The sequence below is a fragment of the Vidua chalybeata genome, chromosome 4 (assembly GCF_026979565.1).
Source record: "Vidua chalybeata isolate OUT-0048 chromosome 4, bVidCha1 merged haplotype, whole genome shotgun sequence".
In the NCBI taxonomy this organism is placed as follows: Eukaryota; Metazoa; Chordata; class Aves; order Passeriformes; family Viduidae; genus Vidua; species Vidua chalybeata.
Window position 1 is genome coordinate 68,865,492 of NC_071533.1, and position 17,486 is coordinate 68,882,977.

General features: G+C 38.2%; 1 protein-coding gene across 18 annotated transcripts in view; it reads right to left on the bottom strand.

Moving 5' to 3' along the window:
• The window catches only part of CTNNA2 (catenin alpha 2), a 459,487-nt gene that overhangs the window by 23,466 nt on the left and 418,535 nt on the right, over positions 1-17,486 (bottom strand). For all 18 annotated transcript variants that reach the window (XR_008430399.1, XR_008430402.1, XR_008430400.1 and 15 more), the window contains 4 exons: positions 14,105-14,218; positions 10,724-10,905; positions 8,321-8,426; positions 5,658-5,792 (listed from right to left, as the gene is read on the bottom strand). Coding sequence is in view for 10 of the 18 variants with exons in the window: in XM_053940057.1 (XP_053796032.1) it covers positions 5,658-5,792; positions 8,321-8,426; positions 10,724-10,905; positions 14,105-14,218 (537 nt within the window). In the remaining 8 variants the exon portion in view is untranslated. The remainder of the gene's footprint in view (positions 1-5,657; positions 5,793-8,320; positions 8,427-10,723; positions 10,906-14,104; positions 14,219-17,486) is intronic.

Below are 17,486 nucleotides of genomic sequence, written 5' to 3' on the forward strand. Positions count from 1 at the left end.
TGGATGCAGCTCAGGGAATGGGTGGTTTCTGGGCAGCCAGTGCACATTGCTGGGTCGTGTGGAGCTTTTCATCAACCAACACCCCCAAGCTCTTCTTCTCAGGTCTGCTCTCAGTCCATTCTCCTCCCAGCCTGTGTTTGTGTCAGGGATTGCCCTGACCCAGCTGCAGGACCTTGCACTTGGCCTTGCTGAACTGCATGAGGTCCTTACAGACCCACCTCTCCAGCCTGTCCAGGCCCCTCTGGATGACATCCCTCCCCTCCAGTGTGCCAATGGCACCACACAGCTCAGTGTTGTCACAAAACCTGCTGAGGGTGCACTTGATCCCAGAGTCCATGTCAGTGACAAAGATGTTAAACAGTGCCAGTCCCACCACCACCCCTGAGGAACATGCTCATCCCTGGTGTCCACTTGGACAGTGAGCCCTTCACTACTCTTTGAGTGTGACCATGCAGCCAGCTCCTTATCCACTTCTCTACAGTTTAGAGACAAGGATATGTGAGCCAGTTGTTCTATTTCTGTTATAAATTTATAGCAAAAACTCATTTTGTCACTAGCTGAGTAACCTTTTTGCACTGTTGAGAATATTGACGAGAAGGAACCCAACCCAGTTTTGTCAATTTACCAACTCTTCCTTCAGGAACCTTTCTTTCACATACTCCTCAATTCTTGCCTGGTTCAGAAGTATGAAATTGGTTTGTTTACCAAACTCCAAATCATCACTTTTCCCATTCTCTTAGGCATTTTAAATGCAAAAGTTCTCTGTGATTGCCAACTTTAAAACAAAGGAAAACACCCCAGAAAGGCTTTCTGTTTCAGGGAAATGAAACAACCCATCAGTGGCTCTTAAGTAGCTGCTCTTAATCTAAACTCAATGAAAGATGGCCTTGCTCTCTTTTAATAACAGGTGAACTTCAAACTACCTGATTTTTCTTTGAGTCTATAGAGTTAATATTATATATCAATAACTTGATACTTTACTGTCCACATGATACCAACTTGTTTTTACAGTATGAAGTAGTTTAGAGTAATTCAGCCTTAATTAAAAGAAAAGTAGGATATTTAAGCCATTTTTATTAGCTGTAAGATCCATAGGCAGAATTGATAGGGAAACTGCTGTTGAGCTCATCTGAAATAACTGCTAGATGCTCACTGTTTTTCTCTGATAAATAATGAGGCTCATTCATATTTGATGAGGCTCTTTCTGGTTACCTTATCACTGATCACAAATAAACATGTAATTATTTTGCAGTATATCTGTATTTGTTCATCCTTTTATGTATCCACCCTCCCAGTCCAGGTGTTGTGTCAATTTTCATCACGTCCCACCCTAAACTAATGGGATGGCTCCAGCCCTTTCACCTTCCTGTTCCTGCTAAATTCCTCACTTCAATTCACCAAACAAGAGCTCCTTGATAAACTCACAATCTTACCTACACTGTCTTGTATCTTCAACAGAATATAGGAATCCTTCTCTGGGCATCACAGTTGAGCCTATTATGTTAAGATAAATAGGACTTGGAAAATAACTGGGAACTGAATCCAGCTAAAGTGTATGTTTGGAGTGTGTTTTGGCTATTGATTCCATACTTTTGGACAGTGTTCAAAGGCACGTGGCTGCTACTCTGTATGACACTGCATATCTGTCTGGTTTAGAAGTTTAAGACTCTGGCAATTTTTCTGATAATACAGCTGATTTTATCTGCACAGCTCTAAATCAAACCTGAACATGATAAGGAGCTGCCTTGGATAAGGGATTTTCTTAAATTCTGCTCAATCTAATTCTACAGGAAAAAACTGTGGCAAATCTACTAACATAAACAAGAACTTTAAAAAATGCAAGCTCACAGCCTAAATGGATAGTAGGTAAATGAGCTGTTCAGCTTCCGAGCAGCAGTAAACAGAACAAGTGGATATTTATTCTAGAACAGGAAATTAATATATAGATTTGTTTTATCGTCATTCTCTTGCTAACAAGAGGCAGACAGAAATGCTAGAAAAATAAAGCAGCCCTAGAGTTGGAAGTCTAATTTTTTTATCTAAATAAGAAACATCATTAAAAGCAACTGAACAAAAGTAGCTCCCTCAAAAAGGCAAGGCCATCAGCAAGAGTTAAGTATATGTAAATGGGATTTACTTCACTGAGAGCAGTGTACTCTCAGCACCTCAGAGGATTCATTCCAATACAATACTGCAAGTGATTATGAAGCAAATATGCATTACCTTAAATAAACCAAAGCAAGAGACAAAGCAAATTATTTTGAAGTGTTTTTACTCTGTAATTTCATTAAAGAAGGTTGTTTATTTTCAGAGGGGAACTAGAAATTGAATATTGAAATCTAAAATTACAGAAACATAAATCTGTTTATGGACCAAGGTCAAGGAGAGTTTTATTAGGACCAAGGCTATCATCTACAGAAATATTTCGCAATTTTGGATATTAATTTCTTTTTGTTTTTATTAAACATCCTCCTCACCACTTTTGCTTATTTTCCAGGGCTCCTCACTGAAGAACTACTATCAGGGTTTTTCCTTGTTTTACTTTTCAAAACTCCATTGGAATCAGGAATTAAGTGCCTCACATTGGAACATAAAGGGCAGAATAAACAGACGGACTAAATTGTCCTTGCCCATTAATATTGCCCTGCCTAATATTAATGTGGAATTAGCTGATGTGTGCTAACTCCCAATTGCCAGGTCTTAACTGGGAAAAATGATCCTGCTATCTGCATGGAGGGAGTCTGATGGGAAAGACCAAAGGAGAAAAAAGAGCAGAGGGGAAAAGGAATGGGAGAAAGAAAAGGGAAAACAACAGTGGGTTCTTTACTGAAATAATTCAAAATTCAGGACTGTGACATTTTCTTACTTTTTGATCTGTTTTCCTATTTGCAGCAAAGTCACTGATGTCAAAAAGGACCCTTCATATGCTATGCTAGAATCATACCAATCTATAGAGGAAAAAAGCAAACGAGATCAGCTTTATGCTTATTTTCAGAGGTAAACCATACTGAACTACTGAATCTTGGGGGAAAAAAAGAAGTTTCATCAAAAAACATACGGCACATTAAATGTTATGTACACAGTATTTTTGAAGTTGTTGCAACATATTTTTCTCTAACAAAACTGTAAGGACTGTGGGGTGGCTTTCATCTGTCTTTTAGCTTTTAATTGGTTTTATGTCTCTTTCCTTTATATATAAGTATGCATACACCCACACAAAGATTCAAACATACATATGCATACATTCATTTCATTTATAAATATTGATTAATATTCTTAATAATGAAAAAATTCAAGCAGAGATCCTACTCCCCATAATAGTTCTGAATTGCAAGTCATCTTTTGGATCGCTCTGAATTGTCTTGTGGTTCTTTGTAAACACAGTAGTAAATTACAATATTGTAGTAATTGTCATGGTGCTTGATATTTACATCAAAACACTTGAATATAGCACAACCACAAAAACTTACGTCTGTACTCAGGGGTTGGGAAGCTTGAGTTCTGGATTTCTATAGTACTTCTACCATTGTACTGTATGCAAGTTGCCAAATAATGGTATTTCATTTCAGTATAAATAAAATACTGTTTATTTGTAATTGGCTATCCAAGAGAGAATGAAGAAGAAGATGGAAGCAGAAGCAGCAAGTAGACAAGCAGATGTGGATGTGCACTTGGATACCAGACCTCTGGATAGCAAAGGAGCATACAGTACCCGGCACCCTGAAGATCAGCAGCTCAGAAAACACTGTCAGGAAAGCTCTGCACTGACTGGGGCATGTCAGATCACAAGATAATGCTCTCACAAAGGGATGCACAGGAGTTCCACTCACTATACCTCCTCCTGCTCAGACCACCAGCAGAAGAAGCAAGCTGGGCATTATTCAGATTTTCTTTAGGCCAGTTTTACCGAATCTTTGGAACAGATCCATATAAATTCTGTGGTTGAAGCTCATTTTGCCTTTGAGACTGACTGTGAAAACCCCACCAAACAGAAACACAATGGTGATGGAGCCTGGGAAGCAGTGGGTGCCAACAATGCCAGACTGGAATGATGAACTCAAGCAGTTTGGCCACTTATAATTCCACAACGGATGGGGATGTTCCAGGAACGACGAGATGCGCAAGGTTCACAATGGCTTATTCAGCATCCACAAACACTGAATAAAGAGACTCGAAAAAAGAAACACACACAACCACAAAAGCCAAGCCAGGAGAAGCACTGAGTTGGGGAATTGTTTTAGAGAGATGAACATGACAACTCAATGGGTATGAAAGGCTGGACCCAGATGGCAGGAGGTAAGAAAAGATCATAGCAATTACGATGCAGCATAGCTGTCAGTGATACAAGGACAGATCACGCCGCTGGTGTCAGGAAAATGGAAGAGGATCTTTTCATTGCTGTGGGAAGATCAAGGTATTAAAATTACATACGTACATACGTCAAGAAGTGAAGACCAATTGCAGGACAGATACAGGAACCTTTAAGCAGCTCCTTTTAGGATTGTGTATATGACTTCAGAATGCCTGATCCAAGAAAGCCTGGCAAATGTTTAAGACCTTCTATAGTGCTTTGCAAAAAAAAAAAAAAAAATAAAAATGTTATGTGACTGAGAACACTTTCTGTGACTTCTGATATGTTTGAGGAAGGCCAGTGATGCCACTGGGGAATCTCATGGATGGAATGAAGTTTGTTGTCCTAATAATCTTCGTACTTGATTGGGCTTAAACAATTAAAGGGTGCTTTTTCAAAACCATGTTTGGGAACAATTTGCTTTGAGCATCTTGGGTCTCACAAATCACTATCATTTTGAAACCACTCAGGAGAGTGGAATATGTTACAAATTTACATACATACAGTCTGTACTTGAGTTAGAGGATAACAAAGGTGTCATGGGGCTAAACTAGTGTGAAAGAAAAAAAAATCATGAAGAGTAATCATTGCTTATTTGTGATTCTAGCATACTCCCAGAGGCTCAAAGGCCAACAGGAGAAGGAAAAATAAGTTTAAAAATATAAAAACTCATTGCTTATGATATTACTGCTGCCTGTCTTTATTTCTCCAAAAGGTTGTGTGTAAGAAGTTTGTAGAGTTCATTGAAATAACTGGGTGGTATTAGAGTATATAATCACTGTGCTTGCAATAGTACTTGAAAACAGCATATTCATCAAAATTTAAAATATTTTGCTGGCCTTCCAGAGTCTTTTGCTAAACCTAGTGTGCATTGGAACCTGAGTGAATGAATCCCATTAGTCATCACCATCTTAACAATATGCACTTCATAGAGAGTTGGCTTCTGCACAGAGGAAGGAAATTACCAGTAGTAACAAAGGAAAGAAGATTTATAATGAGCAAATATACAAAAGCTCCAAATAATTATAATAGTCACAGCTTGGCAATGACTTTCTAGGCTATTAAATTACTTTTCTTTTGGAAGAATGAAGATTCTACAAGGTTAGTATAAACAAAGGGTAATTGGAAAATCAAATTGCTTTACGCAAGTTATTGTAAGGCCTGGAATAATGGTGATAGAATTTAAAAAAAACCCAAAACTTGCTTATGAATCAATGCATTTTTGTTTGTACATTATTGCAATCAAAAATTCTCCCTTTCAAGTGCTACATGGGAAACAAATGGCTAAACACAAATCCCAGCTTACCCCTGATACAATGAGTTCTCCTCCCAGGTTCTGAACTTCTGCCTTCACTTTGCTGCAGATATTGAGCTGGTGGCAGTACAGGGCAATGCGCTGCAGGTAGGCCAGCAGATCCTGCTTGCAGGCTGAGTCTGGGCACTGCAGACAACACAAATACTGGTTAGATGGAGCTGAGTTCATGAGATTAGAGACAGGTAATCAGATAATGGCAGTGTGTGTATTAGGTGGATCTGTTCCACTTTGTCTTATATGAGGTTCTAGATAAAACCTGAAAACTCAAGTTCTAACTTTCATTTAACTCAAGATTTATGAATTGCAAACTAAAGATGCACTCTACGTTTCTGAAAAATGAGAAACCTCTTTATTAGCATTATGAAAATAGTAATTTTAAATTCTGTTCTGCATTAATTTATGGAATTGTAATGAACAGCCAAAAGGTCAGGTTTAACTTGAAACTCCAGGTTGCCCACTGGACATTCATGTTAACATCCAGTATGGATCCATATAAACCCAGTTCTGAGTGGTTACCCCCACTCTAATGCCAACTCCAGTCTGCCTGGCAGCTCCCCTGGCATTTGTTCAGACGTTCAGAGGATTAGATTAGGTTGAATGTGCTGGATACTGTGAGGGTTTCATAATCAATAGAACTAGAAAGGGCCCCAGTACAATTTATTCATAGTCTCTGGGACTCTTAATAGCAACTGCATCATCCCTCACAATATCAACAGCATAACAAACAACAGCCTTGTAGTTAATATTCCAAGCCTTGCCTCAGGAGAACAGACCTCAGTAATTCACTCTGACGAAACAGAGCTAAAAGGGCCTACTGCTAACAGCATGTCTCCAATAAATACTCTTTGGGGCTATCCAGCAAAGTCTGACTGACAATGTTCCTGCATAGCTTGGGGAACAAAGATTGCAAATCTGCCTTTTTATCACCTTACAAAGTTTATGCTCAATTAAAAAATCAGAGCCCTTCAAGATAAACTGATAGAATTAAATGCATATGAGTCAACAACATCACAGCTCCAACCTTGAGATCACTGCTCTGGCCCCAGCAGCTAATGCTGGCAAGGAATGTGCTCAAGGTGAAGTATTGGATATATTGTTGTCTATAACTCCAAATGGAGTCACTTGGCTTTTTTCTTGCCCTTTAAAGCTAATAATAAACAAAGCTGGAGCTTCACTATAGAGCCTCTCTTCCTCAGACAGTTGCCATACCTTTCAGGTATTAATCCCTAAAAGACCTCTTCTCCCTGCTGATGCCAATTTAATATAAAATATTTACTCAGTTTTTGAAGTCTAGGAACTGAAAGGAATAGAGTTGTTAAGGCTTTAAATATAAATACCTTGGAGTGAAAAAAGGGCTCTCTCATAGGAATAAAAATTAAAAATGCAACTGTCCACAAAAAGTTTACATTGCATGAGGGTCTCCAGAATTCTGTGAAATATCATTGAAGTGCAAGCATTAAAACAAATACTTCATTCTCAAAATAATTTCACTGTTTATTATTAGGGTTAGAGTACCTTGAAATTTAAAATATGACTCAAGTCAGGGCACTCTAAGCATAACAAGTCTCCTTCTGTTTCTTTCTTTAAAATATTCCACCTCTGCAAATACCGCAGACCAGGAATTTCATCAGCTGACAGATGGATTTCTTCTTTCTTGTGTTAAAATGAACAGATGCTACATTTGAAGGACTGGAATGGGTTAACTACAGAAAAAATGCTTGCTGCTGAAGAAGATCTAAACCAAACATTTCTGAGGTTACAGGAAAATGGACAGCTTTGGGTTTTTTGCCACTCTGGCCCATATTCCATGGCAGGGTGTGTTACACACTATCACACTCCTACTTGAAGAAGAAAATGACATTCTTATTTTGAAGAGAAAGACTAGGGGAAAGGAAGTTACCAGTTCCCATTTCCAGCAAAATTTTCTCTTGATGAAAACTAAATGAAAGAAACTGTATGAAATTTACAAAGGGAAAAATAGTGAAGTTTAATTTGCCTGAATCTAAAATTAGCTATGTAGGACCTGGATTTGAAATCTGGCTCTTGACTTTTAATGTGATGCTTCCTCTTGCTCTCCAGATCAATAGATAATCCAATCTGAAAATATATATACAGCAAGGTCATCTGTCCAGCTGTGACATGAATTTGGTAAAGGAAGTGAGGACACAGACCCCACAACATGCACAATACACTGAGGCAAACCAGAAAATAGAGAGTCAGAGAACCTTGAAGGAGTAAAGAGCCAAATCAAGGGAAAATTGCTGGAAGAATGAGCTGAAAAGAATCTAAGCATTCCTAGGGACTTGGCAAGGGGAACGGAGCATCCAATTCCCTACTGCTTTTTTAACAGCAATGTCATTTTGGATGTGATGGTCTCACAGGTCTTCTCCAACCTGAAGGAGTCTCTATGTAATTCTAACAGGCCCAGAAGTGAGGCTGAGGAACAAGTCAGGCATTTCTGAGCTTTGGAGAAACTAATTTATGGCTTTCCTGTTCTGCAGCATGCTGATGGGTCTAGAAGAACCAACTTCTATCCAATGGGAAGATCAGGATCCAGACTCTCAACAGGTAATTTTCTGGTAAGACAGACTTTTCCTGCAAAAGGCAACTCATCCATAGAGGTTATGTTGTATTTCAGCTCATTTTGGGGCTACCTGATCAGCTACTGCCCGTGCCAATTTGTCCATCCTGGATCCTGCCTCTGCAATCTTCTTGGCTGCATTAATGACATCGGATGTGTTCTTCAGGGGGCCTTTCCCTCTGTGAAACACAAGACAATTACCCACAATCTCAATAAATCATGAAAGGCACCAGTTTTACTGACCCTGTTTAGTGCTCATTTTTAAAATAGTAACACGAATGTCTTCTTAATTTATTACATTTTTGCCTTTTAAGTACTTTATAGTACAGCTTGATTAAGAAATCCGTCTGCTGTATTTCCTCTCCCTTACAAAATGCCTCACTGGCAATTTAGTCCGATGGTGCCTTCAAGCACACGAGCTGTACTTAATAGTATATGCATTTTTAAGTGCTCATTAAGCCAGCGCTGTTCCTGGAATACACAACTATTTCAAAATGATGTGATTCCCAAGCCAGTGCTAAATGTTCAGCCCATCATGTCTAGGGCAAGAGTGTCACATTTTAGAAAATTTTTTTGTCAATTTTTTTGTTGGAAAATAAAGAGAGGTGAAGCATAATCATTATGTTACACACTTGAATGTTACACTTAAAACATGTATAATTAGCTTTAGGCCTGATCTTTCACCATATTTCTAAGATGTTGCACAAAATTCTGATTTTAGTCATTAAAGCTACCAAAATGTATTAAGACAGAAGGTCTCCACAGACTTCTGAGTTTTCATCAGACTCAAAACTTTAATCCTGCTTGTACCAATAAAATTGCTGCTGCTCATGAGAGAGTCTCAACTGGAAGTAAGTTCATTTTCCATTTTTTTTTAATGTAGAAAATGACAATATGATCAACCTTTTTTTTTTTTTTTAATTAAAGAGAAGGCATTTTTTCTAAGCACAACACGGCATTATTTTTAGAATATTTCAAAGTCTATAGTGGCAAGAATAACATGCTGAAACATATTTCCACTTTAATCTTCTTTCCAGACTTTCATTGCCACTTTAAACAGATGAAATACAAGTATCCCACTTCTGGTGAACTTAAACTGCAGGAAAAATACTTCTTGGTGACCTCATGCGCTTCTACATTAATTACATGAGCAGCTCTGACTGTCACAAACTCCATACATTTGAAAAATTATTCTATTCTAACACTGCTGAGGTTACAGCCAACCAAAAAAAGTGTGAAAGGCTTGTTTCTGTTTTAATGGAATATATTAAACAACTTGTTATTGAATCTGATGCAGATAGAGGTGCACTTTGATTTTTTTTTTTTATTTACTTCAAATGTGTCAGTAGTCTTTATCTCATTCTCAAGTTAGTTTTGTTCTTTTGATGCTAGAAAATACAATTATAATTTCATGGCCAATATATCAAAGGTTGTCCAGGAGGTTGCAGAAACTGTGCATATTCTGGGCTGTTGCTTTAGAACATCATTTCTTCCTTCCATGATACAATGACACTGTTTGGGCAGATTTCACTCTATTTTTTGCTGACAGAAGGATCAGAGACACCAAGACAATACAAATACAAAAGTAACACAGAATTCTGTAAAATATCCTCTCCATTTCCACCCCTTGCCACTATCCCAGGTTGCTGCAAGCCCCAACCAACTGGGCTTGCACACTTCCAGGGATGGGGCAACACAAAGAGATGAATAAATGGATGTCTGATTCTAATCCTGAAAAAAAAAAAAAAAAAACCAGGAAGATTTTCATCCTGTTTTGTGTAATCACATTTTGATAACTACCATTTAAACTTTTGAACCCACTTTAAAAATAAACACTGTACAAAATTTAATTTACTACGGTGATCTGGAATTCAAAGAATCTTGTAAACCTTTCTCCCTGGTGTGATTAACAATATGACCATAGTAAAAGACAATAATTCTGTTTACATTGTATCATTAATGAGTGGCCATTTGACTCTCTGCAATTAGAGAAGAATAAGACATCAACAGAGACAAGAAATGAAAGCAAAAAAAAAAATCATTACTGACAGACTCCCACGAAGCATTAGATCAAACCAGTTTCATTTCATTTGGGATTTTTTTTGGAAGGAAGTTCAGTGTTCAAATGATATAAATAGTTTTGCCATTATTTTTGATTGACACAAATTGTGCTGAAATGTTGAAAGTTCAGAGAGGCACATGCATTTAGATGGGTGCTAAATGAAATGTCACTGGAGTGTCTGTAAGGTCACAGACAAACTTTGCAAAATGATCTGCAAATAAAAGAGACTTGCAAACAGCACAAAAACTTCATGTGATTAATCCCACTTGGACAAATACCCAGGGCAATGTATATGATGAGCACTCCTTCGCTTTGCATCCCCAAAACCACAGCAAATCATCTCAAAAGGGTATAAATCCAGCAGAAAAGGGAAGATGTGGCACATCTGAGCTCCTCAGCTTATTTTGTCCTTACCTGGTGAAATCTGTCATTTCCATCATAATCATGCACATCTGCTTGGCCAGCACAATGATGTCATTGCCACTGTCATCCCACTTGGCCACCTCTGCATCCAGCTTGCTCTTTTCTTGGTGGAATATCTCCACCTGCTCAGCAATCTTTGCCTTCTCCTCCTGGGGCAGCTGGGCCATGATAGCCTGGAGAAAGAACAGGAGTTGGCCATGAAAGTAGGAAGCTACAAACTGGATCTTTCCAGTGGTCCCAACAGCTTGAGTTTCTTTTTATGGAAGTTGAAGATGCCAAGCAAAATCCTGTAGGCATTTGATTTACCTGCCAGGGCAGGTAAAAGCACATTCACAGCATGTTTGTGCTTCTTCTTGCACTTTCAAGATGATAAAATTTATATTTATGATGTTGTGATTATTCACCAGTTGACAAAGGAGGATTAAATCTCAATTTTGAGGAAGAATAAAACGAGTGACATTTATGGAAAAAGGCAGACTGAATTGCTGTGTCTCCCCTAGTCTCATCCTCTGTCAGAAACAGAGGATTTCAGATTAACACAACACTAAAATAAGCTATGACACACAAGACAATACATTTGAAGTGAATTGTATAAATGTATCTTTTAATGATATTTAGGGATCCAATTTTCTCTTGGAAGGGATGTAAAAAGGAACTGAACAGGTTGGTACTGATCTGCCCCAGCATGAAGAAAGCAAGAAGTTCCTGTTCCCCTCAAAAAAAAAAAAAAAAAACCACTAAAAAAAATGTAATAATTACTTTTGAAGATCAAATGGATACTTTGAATAATGATTTCCAAGTTAAGCTATTATTTGGCTCTAGGGGTTCTGAAGACCACATTATGCATTTAATGGGGTGTGACACATATTTAAGTGTCACTACATTTTTTTCTTGTTTATGTCACTTTCAATCAGCTGAAGTCTTTTTCTACATATTCTTAAAATGCTCTTGGCTTTTAAAAATTCGTAATTGACCTTTTTGCCAAACTGAAATTAAAAAGGGTTATAAACAGTAAATCAGAAAATGAGAAGTTTGCAAGTTAATCAAATTAAAATTCAAGATGAGTTTTAATTAGGCCTTATCAATGTAACTCAGCAGTTTCAAATGTTAGCATAATAGTCTCTGCACAGAAAAATGCAGTGTAAGTCAAGGTAATAAATAAATAAATATATAAAATGCACATAAAACAACAGAACTGAGGAATTAACTGAAGTTAAGAGCAGGTGATAGGAGTAGTGAAATTTGGGAAGTTTATCTGTATGACTTGCCTGGGGTTTCTTCAAGTGGCTGCTTCACCTAACACTCTTTAAAGTGGTAAACAGTGCTTCAATATTTCTGTTCCAGCTGCTGATGTGCTTTCAAAGCAGCCATATCCTACAGCAAATGCAGCCTGTAAATTCCAGTTTTATTTCTACTGAAGACCAACATAAGTTTTTCTGCAAAAACACCACCAGCCTTATGGAGTAAGCATATTAAACAAATCCATTACATTGCATGAATAAAAATTTTGTATCTTTTCCACAGAAAAGGTTCAGGTAAGATTCTATTCTGCTTAGCACTCCAGACTGGGGACTGGGCAGCTTCTGCTTAGCATTGTTTCCCTTTTAGGTTTCTATGATTCGTTGCTTCCTGTGCCACATTGCAATCTATGTTATTCTGGAATTGTCTTTATGATATATTATGTTTATACACTGTGTTGCTGATCAAAGCAGAAGGATTTAAGTGTAGCAGTAATAATAACCACAATAAATGGAATAGAATTTAAGGCTTCTAAATTCCCAGGTGAATTCGAGTCTTAATAAGAAAAATTACTGCAGTCTTTACTTGGGCTTCAGATCAAGAAAGGATGACATGCTACCCAGTCCTAAATGTAACCAAAAATTTGAGAAAGGCTGTGAAATCTGACAAAATAATCTGTACTGTATCTCAATTCTGTTATACCTCAGATTTGCTTTAGTAGCCAATACTTTCAATACCTCAAACAGGAGTTTATGCCTTTTAAAATATAAAAATCACAAAAGGTAGTCAGCTACATCCAGAACAGTTCTGTCACCAGTCTCACAGTAAGGAATCCAGGTATCTTTTGCCTTAGGGATGTCATGATAAAACTCCCATTTTTCTGATACATGGTATGGTTTATTTACCATTTATATTCAATATTCAGGGGAATAATTTTAAGACAAAAAGAAATCTCTGCCCATTTCACTGGATCCATGCCTTGCATTTCTCCCACACCTCTGAGTAAGCTTCTTTCAGACTTTTGTTACTGCACTGTTTCCTTGCAGGGTGTAAAACCTTTGTATCAAGCCCTAGCCTACAGCAGCTGAAAACTCCTCTGTCCTGGTCCTCTGAGCTTTCACAGCATCTTTGCCTGCTGGTCTTTAGGTTCTCAGCCCTACAAATCCTCTTCCAGACTCCAAGGTAAGAAATCCCCATTCCAGTTATCAACTTTTGCTGGTGTTTGAATTTGTGGGGAGGATACTTCTTATTTAGTCCATAGCTTCACTTGTAGCAAATGAGAACAAACCAGACTTGTGTGAAACAGCCATGAAAATCATTCAGATTATTCCCAGTTTCCTGCTGGCTCTCTCCTGGAAAATGTTAAAAGGCTTTTCTTTAAAAAAACCTTTCTTTCCAGTCAAATATATTTTCATGACACATAAAATTATATTCTGATTTTTTTTTTTTAATAATCTGAGCTGAGAAGACTATTCAATAAAAGGTAAACATTCATCAGATGGTGGCATAATCCTGAGTGTTAACAGGAATATTCCTGAGTGTTAACAGACTTCAGTTCCCCAGCACCTGTGACCCCCGAAGCACTCATCAGCTTAATTTGCAGTCCCCATGCACAAGCTGAGGTCGCAAATCACAGTGACTGAAGTTTATCATGATGTAATTACCCTGGTAAAATTACATTGACTCAGTAGCAAATGTCTTCAATTACAATTAAATTACAGGGACTACTCAGTAGCTTAAACAGATCTTCTTGACAGGTTTGCACACTGGGAAACATGACTAATGTAAGATTTCTCTGGATACAGCACATGGTGCACTGATGGGATTTTTTTTTTTTTTAATTTGCTGACTACTCCCACGGTTTCAGCACATTCCAAACCTGCAAAGCCTCCTCTTACAGCACTAGCTGGAGCAAGCAGCTGATACTAGGCACCACAAAAGCCTCAACACCATTCAGTAAATGCTAGTTAAATAGGTTCCACATGAAAAAAACCTTCAACACCTCCATCAACCTGATCCCATCCTTTCTGAAACAACCCTGAGGACTGGAAATCACTGCCTTTGCTTCCTGAGGCAGAGATTTTATTGGTGACTACTGGACACTCGCTGGAGGCGTGTGGGGTTTGTACTCACCCTTGCACTCTGGCCAGCAATGAGCTGGTCATCCTCAGTCTGGACACTCGTTCGGCTGCGCACGTCATAATCCTCCTGCTCGAAGTCTGAGTCGTCCTCGAGCTCCTCAGGGGTCTGGAGAGAGACACACAGGAGAGAAAGCCACAGAGAGGAGATGACAAGCTTAAAAAGGACACAGACCAAGCCCTCTGCACAGTGAGCTCTTATTTCATTCACTACCTGCCCAGGAAATGCTGTTCCGTTCTTCTCTGAAATGAATTTGTCTGCCCCAGCAGTCAGGAACTGAAATTGAATTGTCTTAAAAATTAAATTGTTTCGACCGTAGTTTTCTTTACAAACGGCATTTGTCATTACCTTGCCACAACTTTTCTTGCTGCAATTTCTCTTAACTCTGTTAACATGATGAATGCAGTTCCAGGAACAAATATCCTTTGGAAACACTAAGAACTGGAATAAAGTATTTTAAAATAATGTTTTTTCATATATAAATGGACACTAACACTATTATGTTACTGGAAACTACATGTAATCTTCAAAAGAGAAAGTAAATACCTGGGGAAAAGCAGCTAACATCCTGGAAGAAAAATTTATCTAAGCAAGTAAGAGATTTCCCATTGAAAGAAATTGTAAATTATGTCAACTGGTTTTGAAAAAAACCATGAAATTTATAATGTGTGTAATCTTGTTAGTTCACATGGTCCTTTTCATATACACAGCTTTAGAATTTGACTCATCCCCCAGCTGAGACCATGGTGTCTCCACTGCTGATGCTACAAATGATGGGAAGGTTTCTTGGAAGATTGATTAAATCAAGTTACATATTTTCAGGCTTCAGATTGTTTAAAATGTTGGGAGGAGGGAGAAAAAAAAATAATTGATGGATCTGTTCATTTGAGGTTTTTCACCTTCTAGCAAAAAGTTCAGAGAAAAAAATGTCCTTATTTATATACGGAGAGACAGTCTTATTAAAATCAGTATTTAGTATGATATTTAATATAGACGGTGCAAAAAAGTGGAAACTTTAGAAAGAAGATTATATTCCATTTTATGGTTGAATAGCATCTGCTATTCAACAGGCTAGTAACAGCCTGGCCATGAGTAAGTTCTGCAGTTCAGGACAAAGGTAACAGGAAAAGAAAACCACAGTAACTGCAGAGAAATCCTCACCTCACTGGACACCCATCACCCCCAGTGACAGCCTGGAAGGCCAAAGCACCACAGAAGAAATCATCCAGGCTGGCATTTGGTGCTTGGAGGCAATGTCAAGTTTCCTAGCAGAGGTGCTAATCACTGCCAGTTGTCATTACAGCTCTGTCTGGGGGATGCTCAGTCACCAGGAACGGCTCCAAAGCCTCTAACATAACGCAGGGGAATCTTCTGGTGATATTTCTGTTCCAGCCTGGCTTCCCACACCAAGTGCACATCCCTGTTTGGAGCTGCACAGTGGAGTGCACGGGATGGGGAGAGTAAAACACAGCCATCTTTGTCTGACTTGGAGAGTATGAATTAAATATGTGCTTTGGTGCTGAGCGCTGGAGGGAGAAATAACCCGGTGTGACAGCGTGGTAATGAAACTCGGTCTGCACCTCTGAAGAGAGGCATGCACAGAGAGTGTGTGCAACAGGACAGGCAGGAGAAGAAGTTCAGATGAAAAATGAATTTACCTTCTTTCTACTGTCACAGGTAAAATAGAAGGATTGGTACCCATCCAATGGTCTTGTTTCCAATCACCTTTAATCTCTTTGTTCCCTCTGCTCAGATGCCCGAGGGCAGGATGAGACCTTAAAATCTGTCATACACAAGCAAGCTACAAAGAGAATCCTACAACACCCTGAGCAAAGAGTATTTTCTATCACAAGGCTCAGCTTTTCATCTGCCTAGGCTTTGCTGTTTAGAACAAGAACAGGGTAGAGAGCTTCAATAAACCAGCTGGCTCTTCCCCATCCTCCAAGTCCATTCATCGAGCCGGTTTCAGTGGTCATTGTAAAGCCAGTACCTTCTCATATCCCAAATATACTCCTCTGAGTTTCTACTGTCTCCACTTTTATAAATAAGATTATAAAACATAAGGTGCAGTCATTTCCAAGGCTTTCATAGTCAAACTTGAAGTAAAGATGCAATATTCAAAATCTCAACACGGTAACCAATAAGGACATGAGGCTGCCTCTTAAAAAGAAAAAATATCCTGAAAATTCTACGCAAGGACTTATTCTTGAAGAAATATCCAGAAAAAAATGTATTGCTGTTACTGTCTGACATTCATGATCTTAAAATCTGTGGCCTTTAAAAGACTGAAATTTAATGGGTATAAATGTTGAACTTGGAGAAAATGTAGTGCAAACCAAAAGGGCAAGTAATGCAACTGTTAGCAATATACTACAAGCACAAGACATCTTTCTATTTCCCCTCTGTACAAGTGAGATCTAATTCCAAGTGATCTTTCCAATTCACTTTTTTCATGTTTTCAAGTGTGGTGAATTTTACACTCTCTTTTTCTTCCCCAAACAGCTGCATTTTGCATTAGGATGAAGACGTGGGGTTAACTTTTATCTGTATGCTGCCATTTCAAGGATTTTCACACTTTTCACTGTTGCTTTGTCTCAGCTGATCTGCTGGAGATGCAGCCCATATAAAATAGGGTCTCTCTTTTGTTTAGACACAAAGGTACAAAAAAAAAAATTATATTGGATTTGACTTAAAGGACTACTCTTAGCAAGGCCTTCTAAATACACCAGAATGACTCTAATTTTTGTGCACAACTAACAGGACCTTGATATTTAAAACCTTGTTTCCAAGACAACAAAGTCTGAGACTTCATTTCTCTGAGCTGGAAGACAGAAAGAGTGATTCTGTCTTGCAGACACCTGGATTTATGATTACACAAACGTAGGAATCACAGATCTGAGGTTGGAGACAGCTTCTAAAAAGGGCTGACAGCCACCAGTGGCAGAAGAAGCCAGAGTAATATTCAAAACTAATGGATTTTATGCACTGATTGATTTCAGCAGAAAAATGGACTATTTTCATATTTTTAATCTGTTTTTTAGCACAAGCCATAAGAGTTCCCAAGATTTTTTTTCAAATACAGTATCTCTACTACACACAACATTCATCTAACTCAGAGGAAGTTTTCCAGTGAAGAAGAATCTTTCACAATCCCAGATAAATCACACAATAAATATATGCTTTTTCTTTTAAAAGGCATGTTTTATTTCTAATATGAATGTGGTGACTTTCAACTTCCAGGCATTGGAATATATATATATATTTTTAATATCTCTCTGGCTGTTTGATTGAAGAGCTTGCTGTGAACAAAGTATCTTCCATCTATGTCATTTTTTTAATCTTTTGTGACTGCAGTATGGAAATGTGAATTATACAA